Source organism: Erithacus rubecula (genome assembly GCF_903797595.1).
Source record: "Erithacus rubecula genome assembly, chromosome: 2".
NCBI classification, from domain to species: domain Eukaryota; kingdom Metazoa; phylum Chordata; class Aves; order Passeriformes; family Muscicapidae; genus Erithacus; species Erithacus rubecula.
This window is the reverse complement of record NC_136685.1, coordinates 106,195,774-106,207,497: the sequence shown is the minus strand read 5'-3', so window position 1 is coordinate 106,207,497 and position 11,724 is coordinate 106,195,774. Positions and strand designations below refer to the sequence as shown.

The 11,724-nt window shown below is 54.5% G+C and overlaps 2 protein-coding genes across 5 annotated transcripts in view; both read right to left on the bottom strand.

Moving 5' to 3' along the window:
* BCL11A (BCL11 transcription factor A) overlaps positions 1-5,561 on the bottom strand; it is a 68,330-nt gene extending 62,769 nt beyond the window's left edge. For 2 of the 4 annotated variants that reach the window (XR_013773276.1, XM_079297856.1), the window contains exon 1: positions 5,056-5,561. Coding sequence is in view for 3 of the 4 variants with exons in the window: in XM_079297856.1 (XP_079153982.1) it covers positions 5,056-5,110 (55 nt within the window). In the remaining variant the exon portion in view is untranslated. The remainder of the gene's footprint in view (positions 1-5,055) is intronic. The other 2 variants (XM_079297855.1, XM_079297854.1) reach the window with 1 other exon arrangement.
* USP34 (ubiquitin specific peptidase 34) overlaps positions 1-11,724 on the bottom strand; it is a 435,968-nt gene that overhangs the window by 86,919 nt on the left and 337,325 nt on the right. The gene's annotated exons all lie outside the window — the stretch shown is intronic.

The window sequence follows — 11,724 nt, the reverse complement described above, 5'->3', positions numbered from 1 at the left end:
GGGAGAGAGTCAGCTTGCACACACCCAGGCACCGACACGCGGGGCACATCCAGCCCTCAGAACGCACGTGCAGACACAAACGCTTGGATTTGTGTCACTGTCCCCATCGGCCCCTGTGCAGCTTCCAATTTAAAAAAATCCTAAAGGCAGTAGTTATACATGGTGGGGGGAAGGGAGAGGGTATGAAGCAAATAAATAAATATATACATATATATGGCAGAAAACTGAAATGATAAAAAGCAAGTGCAGCAGAAATGCCTGCGGGGCGGGGGGAGGCACCTCTCACTTTTGAGCTGCTCATCAGGATCCAAATAAACAGCAAATTCACCACCAAGTCCACCCAGAGATATTAGCTGGATGGGATATTTTTTAGTACTTAAGGAAATAAGGCAATCAGTCATTTTACGTTTTTTTAATCCTGAAATAAGGGAATGCCTAAATTATCTTGAACATGTTAGCACTGGTGGCCTTCAGCATCTAAAAACCAGCCCGGCCAAGCAACTGCCACATTTCCTCGCAACAGTGAGAAGCGCCTTCTTTAAACTCAAAATACCTTGCCTAATGTTGTCAAAGTTGACAAATTTTCTGAATGAGCTCCAAAAAGCTTCATTATGAGGCTATTTCTGCTCACAGAATCGTCAGTGGATGCTTTAACGAGGCAGACTCGGCTCTCTTTTCTGTTGGCTTTTTTTTTTTTTTACGTTAAATTTGCAGAGAAATACCTTGGCAATCTCTGTACAGTCTCCATCAGCACTGCCTTTCACGAGGGGAAAAAAAATAAATACCAGCAGCGTGTTGGTGTTCCTCTGTCTGCGCAACACTACACGCACGCTAACAGCAGCGAGCAGGAGGAGAGGGTACTACAAATACAACCCACCTCAAAACACTGCCAGGTAATGCAAGTGAGACAGAATACAACTCCTAAACAGTTAATCAGCCTGACCTTCTTTAGCTGGCTGCCAATTTCACATTTAATGAACTTAAAGCCACAGAGAATCAAAAAATAGATTTTAATTTGACTGCACAATATTGGAACTGATTTTGATAAAGTGCAAAAATCCAGTGAACTCAGGTTAAATTTATTTCAACCCTACCTAGGCTGAATATTGAGGAGGAAGATCTGGAGTAGCTCCCAGTTGTGCTGCGTAAAATAATATTGAAAGAGCACACTACCTCGCCGTACCTCAGCTCCAACTAGGACACGGGGATCCAGTCCATCATTTCTTGCCTCTAGTACTACTTCTAATTTAACGTAAGGTCAACCACAGGAATATGAAGGTTACATTCGCATTAATAAAAACAATGTCTTAATCGCTGGGGCTTTCTTCTAAACTTCCAGACCGACAGGAGAGGAGGCACAACGTGCGTCTCACGCTCCTGGGGAAGCCGGCAGAGACAGGAGCAGGGTGTTTCTGCGGGATTGCCGGGAACGGCGTTTTTCTCCCCGAGCCGTTCCTTGCGTTCGGAGCGAGGGAGTCAAATATTGCAGGACTAATTCCACCGGCAGCTCGCTGCACGCCGCAGACAAAGGTATTTTGCGAATCTGAACTTGGAGCTCACCGACTCTCCGCAGCAAAAAGACACAAAACCACCCGTGCTCCCCTTTACAACTGGCTTAGCGAGGAGCTCTGCATAATCATCACTCAATTATAATGTTTTCCCGCGGCCTGATTCCTTTCTGACGCTGTCACTATTATTTAGCAGGGGAAGGTAACCCGCTGCTTCGACACCAGACAGTTAAAAGTGGCACTGAGCAAAAATAGACTTTGCTAAAAAGTCTGAACAGACTGGGCTGATTTACAATCAAAACCAGGAAATGAAGTGGTAATTCAGAGGTTGCTGATTACACCTCCACATTTCACCTAATTAATTTTATAGGAGGCAAAGTTCTTGAAAATAACAAGATGATCAAATGTACAGATATAAAACCTGTAACCTCAACATTTTCTATGCTCTTAACGTAAATTATTGCTAATTAACAAGAATTATATACTAATGTATGAAATACGGCTGGCACTGTGTTCGCTGCAAAACATTTGGCTCCTGATGGAGTCAGAGCCAGCAGAAAAAAAATGTTTTTTTATTATTACTGCTACTTTTATAACACAATATAAAATATCTATATTATAAAGAAAACATCTGAATACAATTCACCTGGTCTTCCCTCCGATTTGCAGGATGCATCTTTTAATTCTGGGGCAATCAAAATTCCCTGCCTGGGTCTCTAATCATCCGTCTCTATTTTTCATGCAAATTGCCCTTCCACCAACATGTCTTTTCAGCTTTCCCCCTTCGCCCTCCTACTCCCCCCTTTCGTCCCCCCGTTCCCAGCCACCAAAACAACCGCACCGGCAAAAGCGGGATGGATTTTGGAGTGCCGGGAGAGAGAAAGGAGGTACTGGGGGTGATGGGGCGGGGAGGAGAGGTGCCACAGCACGGTGAGGAGAAATGCCCGCGGGGCAATGCGGATGCGCTGCCGGGGCATTTCCCCGCTCCGTACCGTGGGAAGGATGGAGAAGGCTTGTTTAATCCCAAGTTTGCGCCGTCGGATCGTGCGGCGCAAGGAAAGGGAGACTTGGGGGTACAATGGGAACCGCCAACACGCTATGGGGAGGGAGGGGAAACCCGGGGAGGGGGAAGGCGAGCATCCCCCGCTGCCTCCCGGAGCAAGCAAACTCCGCGCAAAATTAAGAACAAAGAAGAAGAGGGAGGGGGGCGTGGGGGGGTGGAGGGGTGGGAGCTGGGCGCCCTCCCCCTCCCGCCGGCCGGGAGGCAGCGGAGGAGCCGGCCAGGTTCAAGTTCGCGGGGCTGCCCGGTTGTTTGATCTCGCTGTGCCTCCTAGCGACCGAAGCGGGCACGGAGCCCGCCCGCCGCCTCCGCCGCCCCGGCCCCGGCCCCGCCGCCGCATCCCCGGCGCGCCGCTCCCCCGGCCCGGCCTCCCTCCCTCTCCCCCCACAGCTCCCGGCCCACCCACGCCCCCTCCCCGCCGCCGGGGCGGCTCTCGCCGGGCGGACCCCCGGGCCCGTCCCGCCGCCGCTCCCGCCCCGCACGTGCGGCCGCTCCGCGGGTTCCTCGGCGAGCAGCACCGCGGGGATCCCGCCCGTCCGCGCCGGGGAACGAGTCCGAGCCCCCCGCCCCCTCCTCCGGTGCCGCCGCCATCCCCGTTCCCCGCACCCCACTTCCACGGCTGCCCGGGAAAAGCACTCCCCCCGTACCCCATTTCCGGAGGGGGCCCCATTCCCATACAGCACTGATGCTGCACCCCATCCCCAGCCAGGCAATGAAAAAAAATATTAAAAAATTGAAACATTAAAAAATATAAAATAAAAACACGCGGAAAACTAGCGGGGGAAAGTGCGAAAAAACGGCTGGGGGCGGGGGGAGGGGCTGAGCCCCCGACAGTCCCTGGGTTTTAGGGCAAACTTTGGGCAGGCAGAGCCCCCGGCCGGCCCTGCCCGCGGCGGAGCGGCCGCCTGCAAAGAGCCAGCGCCGCTTCCTTCGCTCCATGTGCGAACCTGGCTGCAATGTCTGGGCGGCCGTGGGGAGAGAGAGAAACCGCGGCCGAAAGTTTGGGGGGTTTTGCGAAGGGCCGAGGGAGCCGGGGATGGCTGGCAGGAAGAAATGGCCCTGGGTTTTCTGCCATCCCTGGGAGGGAACAAAACCCGCCGGGAGTAATGAGAGATCGAGAAAGGAAGAAATAAAAAAAAAAAAAATGGGGGGAAAGGAGTGAGGAAAAGCATGCAGCATTTCCCCTTCCCCCAGGCTCACCCCGAGGAAAAGGGGATTTTTTTTTTTCCTCCCTTCCTTCCCACCCCCCTCGCCCCAAACCTTTCCAGCTCGAGTTGCCTTTTGTTGTGCAAAGAGCGCTCCCGCTTATCTTGCATCTAGCCCTGGTGTGTGTGGTGGCGGCTGGAGGGAGGGACGGAGGGAGCCGGAGAGTTTTTGTTGCGAACGGTGTGGTGGGGCTCGGGGTTTGTTTTTTCTCTCCCGGGGAGAGCGGATTTGGTTTGGGGTTGAAATGCGGCGGCGAGAAAGGGCCGTTCGCGGGTGTGAGGGTGCGAGTGTGTGTGTGCGTGTGTGTGTGCGCGCGTGTGTGCTCAGCCCGGGCTCGCTCTCGCCTGTGTTTGTTGGCAGGAGGCTCCCCGCACACGCGGTGCTTGTAAACATTCAGACACGAGATTTTTCCCAATCAAAATCCACTTCCACTTTTTTTTTTTTTTTTTGAAAATCTTCCAAAAAATAGTAAGCGAGCGGGAGAACGCGAGGCGAGGGCGAGCAGGGAATCCCAGCCGGCGCGGCGCGGCTCGGCTCGGCTCCCTCGCCGCCCGCTGCCGTCCCCCGCCCCAGCCCCAGCCGGAGCGGCGGCGGGGCGGGCGCGGGGCGAGGTCGGGTCGGCGGAGCCCGGCACGGCGCCGGCCCGGGGCGGCGTGGAGCGGGGGGCGGCGGGACGGCCACCCCGCACCCCGCGGCGGAAACAAAAGGGAGGCGGCCCGGCTCGGCTCGGCTGTGCCCCCCCCCACCCCCGGGAGGGCGCCGCGGGGCGAGGGGGCGAGCCCGCCGGCAGCCCGGGGGCTCCGGCCGCCGGACTTTCTCCGCGCTCCGCTCGCCCGCACATCCCGCCCGCCCGGCCGCCGCGGTGTCCGGCGTGCAGCCCGCCGCTCCCGCAGGAATTTCTTCCCACTTTCGGCCGGTTGTGCCCCCGGCAGCCCCGCACCTCGCCCGCGCCTCTCCCGGTGCCGGGCGAGAGCTGCCGCTCTTGCCGCCAAAGAGCGCGGAGAGCGGGAGGCGAGCGCGGAGCGGGGCATCGGAGTGCGCGCCGGCGGGCGAGGGACACGGGCAGAAAGAGAAGAAAAGTCATCAAGGTGATTAAATTAGAGAGGGTGAAATTAACCGGAATGCTGAGAATCCCGAGCCGGCGCTGAGTTGTTTTTTTTTTTTTTCTCCGACTAGCTCACTCGCTCTCACTTTTAAATTTTTTTTTTCCCTGCTCTCGCTCGAATTAAAAATTAAATCCGTGAAGGGAAAATTAAATAAATTGCTCTCCGGGTTACTTACGTGAAAATTCCCGTTTGCTTAAGTGCTGGGGTTTGCCTTGCTTGCGGCGCGACATGGTGGGTTGGTGGCTTCGGTGGCTTGTGAGTCGCTCGGTTCACATCGGGAGAGACGGGTTAGAGAGGAAGGAGACTCCAGAGAAAATATCTTCATCAATGTCTTTTGACATCCAAAATAAATTAGAAATAATACAAAGATGGCGCAGGGAAGATGAATTGTGGGATAGCAGTCATGGCTTTTTTTTTTTTTTTTTTTTTTTTTTTTTTTTTTGTGCAAGGAAAAAAAAGAGAGAGAGGGAGAGGGAGAGAGAGAGAGGGAGAGAGAGAAGGAGAGAGAGAGATGAAAAAAATGGCAAAAGCCCCCCTGAGCTGCAAGTTCAAGTGCGGACGTGACGTCCCTGCGAACTTGAACGTCAGGAGCCTGGATGGACAGAGACATACAAAACATGGGCAGGGCAAGCCGGGGAGAGGGGAGGAGGGAAGGCGAAGGCAACACCAATGGACACTCATCAGGGGCTGGACATGAAAAAGAGAGCAGGACAAGCCAATGGACAGTGATCGCAGGGGGGAGAGGGGAGGGGGCGCGGCGGGGGGGGGGTGCACCGGCCGCCCGGCGCACGCTGCCGAATGGAGCCGGGGGGCCGGGGGCGGAGGGGGCGGCGGCCGGAGCCGCGAGTGGCCGCCGAGGAGCGGGTGCGAGAGGGGACCCGGAGAGGGGCGAGGGGGGGAAATCAAACACGCACACGGGGAGAGAGAAGGGAGGAAAAGGAGCGGGAGAAAGCGAGCAGGCAGGCAGGCAGCGGCAGCTCTCGCACGCACACCCCCGCTGGAAAAGCAAACACATCTCGGTGAAGCCAGAGCCGGGCAGAGAGGGCTGCGGGGCAGGCTGGCCGCGGGCTGTGCCGAGGATGTGGGGGAGCTGGGGGAAGCCAGGTAGGACCAGAGACCACCCAAAAAGCAAGGAGGGGGGGGCATCCGGCTCCCGGCTTCCCCGCTCGCCCCCCCCCCCCCCACCCATCCTCCTCGAAGCCGCAGAGTCCCCTCCTCCCGGGAGCTGCGGCCCGTCCCCGGGGGACGGCGGTGGCGGCCCTGCGGGGAGCTGGGGGACGGCGGGGGCTCGGGCCGGGCCCAGGGAAACTTCGGCGGCGAGCGGCGGCCCCTGCCCGAGGCGGGCGGGGGGAGCAGCGAGCGGAGTTTGGCGGGCGAGGAAGCGGCAGGCACGGGAGGAGAAGCCGCGGGAGCTGGGCGCGGGGGGAGCGGAGGGCGGCGGGACCTCGCAGCTTTCCCCGCGGGCTGCTGGCGCCCGCCAGCCCCGGAACCCCCTTCCTCTGCCGGCGGCGCTTCGAGCCCTACCCGCAGCCACGGGCTCTGAACGAAAGCGAAACGCGGGGCTGCCGGCGGCGGGGCGGCGCGGGCAGCGGGCTGGCAACGGGGGAGGGCGGGAGAGGGGGGAGGCGAGGCGGCAGGAGGCACCGAGAAGTGGCTGGAGTTGGGAGGATGCGGCGGCGGCGGCTGCAACTTCGCTAAAGGACCCGGAGCGAGGCGGACGCTGCCGGCACCGGGAGGGATCAGGTTGCGGTAGAAATAAGCTCAGGAGGCGAACGCGTGTGCGGAGCAAAGTGCGGCTGCCAAGGGAGTGCGAGGGAGTGACCGTGCCCGGGACGGCGGCGGACAGCAAGGAGCGCAGCGAGCCCGGGGGGACGAGGAGCTGCCCGCCGCCGTACGGGACTTTGCCGGGCAGAACCGCGGCCGCTCGGGGCGGCGAGGGGGCGGCGGGGGCTGGGGCTCGGCGGGGACCTGTTGTCGGGGCCGGCCCCGGCGCGCACCGGCGGAGCTGTCAGGGGCCGGGACCCAGCCGCTCGCCCTGGGATGATTTCAGCTTCCCGCCAGCCGCCCCCCCGGCTCCGCCCGCTTCGCTCGCCCCCCCGCTGCCCTCCTTCATCCAGCGGCACGGGGATGCGCCCCGCGGTGCCGGGGCAGGGTGCGGGGGGACCCAGCCGCAGGTGACAAACAGCGGCGGCTCCTGGGCTCACGCCGCTCGCAGGGCTGGCTGTGCCAGGCGTGCACATGTTCCTGCGCGAAACACGGGCGTGTGTGTCGGTACCGGAGATGCAGATAGATATACGGGGCTTGATTTATATCTAATGGCACGTATAAAGCTTTTGAAGGTGGCTGCAATGTAAAAAGTAATGACTTTATTACCCCTGAAAGGTTCTGCGGTTCGCAGTTAACACTCCTCTGAATTACAATTCATTACGCTTTCTAAAGCCAACCTGCATCAGAACACCTACCTGTGCTTATTCCCAATCACAAGCATCGTTTCATTGATTTTCTTTTTCAAAAATCATAGCAAATTAAGCACTTGGTGACAACTAAATCTGTTTCATTATCGTGCCGTGTTTGAGATTCCAGAGGTGACTTCCCAGACCGCATCTCAAAACCTACAGTCAGGAGCTAATTTTACAGATGCTTTCATGAACGGCAGCGAGGATGTTCTTACCATCAGCATGCCCTTAATTCCAGCACTGTAAAAATGCTTCGATTTAAATGGAAACTCGCTGCCTTAAAAATAATATTTCATCCTGGCTGGATAATTATTAATATTAGCATTTGATCGCAATAGTGCTGGCTCCCCCTCGTTCATGTATCCCCCCCCCACCCCACAGCGCTCGCATTGTCATGTGATTGGAGTGAGATAACAAACCTCAAGAAAGAAAAGGAGTGAGAAGACATTTTTAACACGGCATGACCGCAGATTAATAATGCAGGTGGGTTTTTATTTCATTGTATTTTTAGGGGAAGGGAACGAGGCCGTTTAACGAGCAGTCGTGGACACAAAGTGACTGTATTTACAATCCTTGATGTGGCTTTCGGTGGGTAATAAATTATGACAATATTAAAATTATTTTCTGGCAGCCCAGTTAACTGCGCTGGGGACTGTAAAGCCCCTACTGAATCCATTTATGCCTTGTAATTGCGGTCCACGGTCTCGCTCTAAACCTTTTGGTGTATATTGTGTGTAAACTTTTAGCTAATAGACTTTTTTTTTGAATGGAGGGACTTTTCTCGGTACTTCCTGCCGTATACATTTTGTCTCTGATCTCTGCATTTAATGGCCAAGTCCTGGTTTATGCTTTATAATGTGTTGACAAGTTTTCTAACAGACTTTCTGAAATAATGCACATATATTCACGTCGGTTAGAAACTCCACAGTATTTTTAGAGTCGAGTAGATCTATATCCTAATGCACTGAGAGGGAGTGTAAATCATAGAGGATTTCATAGCCCTTTCAGTAGTTTTCTGTATGAAGTATGAGCAGCGTGGCCTCCAGACGTAACCTTTTAGAAAAAAAGACAGTGCTTTTATTTTATGGTGTAAAGTGCTTTTAGCTTCAGGGCTCTGAACGTGAATGTGGTCAACAAACAGCTCTTGCGAGAGGGAGTTTGCTGCAGCCTCAGCCCAGCGCCGGGCGCTCTGGGGAGGGATGGGGGCCCCCCGGCCGCAGGACCGGGCTCAGCCCCCCCAGACACCCGGGACCCCCCGCCAGTGTGCTGGGCTCGGACACGCCGCGGAAAGGAGGGGTCGGACGGCCCCCGGCGCTGCCGGAGAGGCTGCTGATGGCAGCAGGGTCAGCCCCGGCGCGTCCGGGGGCAGGGGGCTGAGCTGCCTCCGAGCTGGCCCCGGCAGCGGCGGCACAGACAGGGCCAGAGGGCACAGCTGGGGCCGGCAGCGCCCCAGGAGAGCTGGGGAGCACGGGAGATGCACCCCATCCCTGCCCCACTGCACCCCACAACTGCATCCTCTGCATCTCTGCCTCCGCCCCTGCAGCACCTCCGGGACGCACCGAGCATCCCCAGCCCTCTCTGTACTGCTGGTGTCCCTTGCTGGGTTGTACTAACAAACCCAGTGCAAGGGGCAGGTGAACACAGTGAGAAATGCCCAAATGCTGACTGCTAACACCTGGAAACCCTGGCAGGTTGGAAGGGCAGGTGAAAACAAACCCAGGCCAGCACACAAGATGACCCCGTGATCACGTGTGGATAACACAAGCCTGTGTCACCTCCTGCTCCTCCACAATCGTTCTTTGCCCAGGCTGCAAGGGATGCCTCACAGCCCTGCTGCAGCGTTTGGAGCTGCTGTCACTCTGGCCATGTTTCAGCTGCTCTCTGGCTACAGAATCCTAGCCCCAGAGCAAAGTCAGCTGGAGGAAATGTGGCCCTACACCTCAGCAAATTGTGAGATACATGCTCAAATTGGAGCCATGGTGGGTTTGAGGCTGCCTCCAAGGGGAAGCTAACCTTAGAGAAGGGTCTGTCTGGTTAGCTCAGTGCCCATCCCACCTCAGGCTGTCCCATGTGAACCAGAGCCTTGAGACACCAGCTCATGCCCTGAAGCAGCTGACAGCAGAGGTGGGCACCCATCCCTGTCCCACAGCAATGCCAATAACCTGCAGCAGCAGGACAAAGTGCCCAGGTGAGAAGATTCATGCTGTAAAAATTAGTGTAAGATTTAAATCTGCCAAAATGTGTCCATCCCTTTCCTCAAACCTCAGCTCTATGCCTGAGAAACAGCGTGGTCCTCCCTACGTGGTTGAGATTCTTAGAGGTTGCCGTAGAAAGACATAAAATTGAGAAGTGTGGCCTTCCTCCATCCAGGCAGGCACCCAGGACTGGGACCTGAAGGTGCAAAGGAGCGTGGCACAGTTCATGCCACGTACTGCTGTCCCTGCCTATCTGCTAATTTAGTGACAGACTTGGCAGTGGGTGAGTTCAGCAACTTTGGTGGGCAAATGTTCCTGCTTCAAAGCTCCAACTGTCACTCACTCAGAGCAGGAATCTCACTTGCCAACATTACAGAACATTAGGACCAAACACAAATTCCAGAGCTCTGCCAGTTCCTCGGAGCTGGGCTGCATTATATAACGGCAGATCGCACGGGGTGCTTTCCCACACCGTCTTGATAGTCTCAATCAGGCGGAGGCAACGTGGGTGGAACTCTTATCACACCAGGCTGACTCCCGTGAATGAGCAGAGCACTATTTCTAGAACGTGCATTAGTATTCCCGCAGGAGAAACTTGGGCGCGCTGCTTCGCCTTTTCTCCTTTTTTTTTTTTTTTTTTTCCCCCTTTTTTAATAAAGCTCAAAATAAACTCTGATTTTGCAAGCTCTTACTAGCAAGCACAGCGCGCACGGCAGCGAGTCCGTGCAGGATCACAGACATCCGAGCGCCAGGTGACAGAAAGATTTCGTTATCGGCTCGCCCTAGGCAGGACCTGGATAAAACCCTGAACTTGGGGAGACTTTTTTTTTTTTTTCCATGGGTTTCAGCAAGGCCTGGGATTTCAGCCTGCCTCTGCTTGCACAGCACCTAGCACGATGGAGCTCTGAACCTTGACTGGGCTTTCTGGGGATGACTGAAAAATAAATGGCACAAAGTGCTCAGGGAACAGACTCTGAAGTGGCAAAAAACCTCCCTTGAAGCACACAAAGAGTTTTGCTTGTGTGTGGGCAGACAGAGGAAGGCATTACTAAAAATCTCATTTTTAATCAAATATTTGATTTCAGCCAAACTGGATTTAGTCTGCACTACTTACTTAGTTGTCATCTTGTAGGTTTCATATTTATACATCTTTTTATAAGTAAACACGTAACCTGCCCCTGAGCAGTTTCTATGCTACATTTCAAGCAGACATGATTTAAACTATGTGCATTTAAAACCTCCCAGAACCTGACCTATAATGCAAATCCATACAGTCTTAATTATTGCAGCACCAGCAGCCATGGCACAAGTGAGGAGCTGAGCTTTTGTTGCTAAAGAGGCACAGTAGTTATGGTCTGTCAGTGCTCCTGTTACAATCCCCATCTTGAAGAGGTTATAACTTGGGCTGTGTAAATTTGATTGAACTGAAACTTGGGACTCCAACTGTCAGTCCATATAGGGAATTATCTTATGAATAATTGGCTAACCCATTGCTTGATTCACAGACTTCCATAAAATGATTTTTAATGGGTTTTAATGTTTTTTTCTTTTACTGACATCTAGGGTATGAATTTGGTACTTCTAGCTCTTCTGAATCTCCATACTCAATGGAATATGTATAGAAACCCAAGGTAAAGCTACAGCTACTCTGAGGATTTCCTGGGGCACACCTGCCACCCTGACCCACCTGCGTGTTCCTATACCCTGAGAAGAGGCCAGAAACAAAAAAATGACACTTTAGTTATCTCCAAAGAGGGTCCTAAATGTGTAAGATAAAGAGAACATAAATAAATATCTTTGCTAACAGATTCTCGGAATCTTTTAATCTTCCTGGGCTTTATCTTTCCCCCTGAAATGTGTGGAAATGAGTCCTACCTGTGTGCTGGCATCACTCAGCTTTGAATATTGAGCCTGAGTTTAAATATTGGTTTGTGTTACAAAGGATTTTGCTGATAAATGCTCTCTACTTTTCTCTAGCTTTAAACTTCCAAAAGTCAGGTTTTTATCACCGCAAATTGCCCTAAGACAAAGAGTCCATGTTTAGTTTAGATGCAGACTCAAGATTTTTCTTGACCCTAGAGCAAACAAAGGCCAGCCCAGGGTCAGAAAGATGAGCCAGGAGCTGTGAATGAACTGCTCTCACAGAGCTGGATCCCATGTTTCCATGCCCACCTCCCACACAGTTCAGGAGCA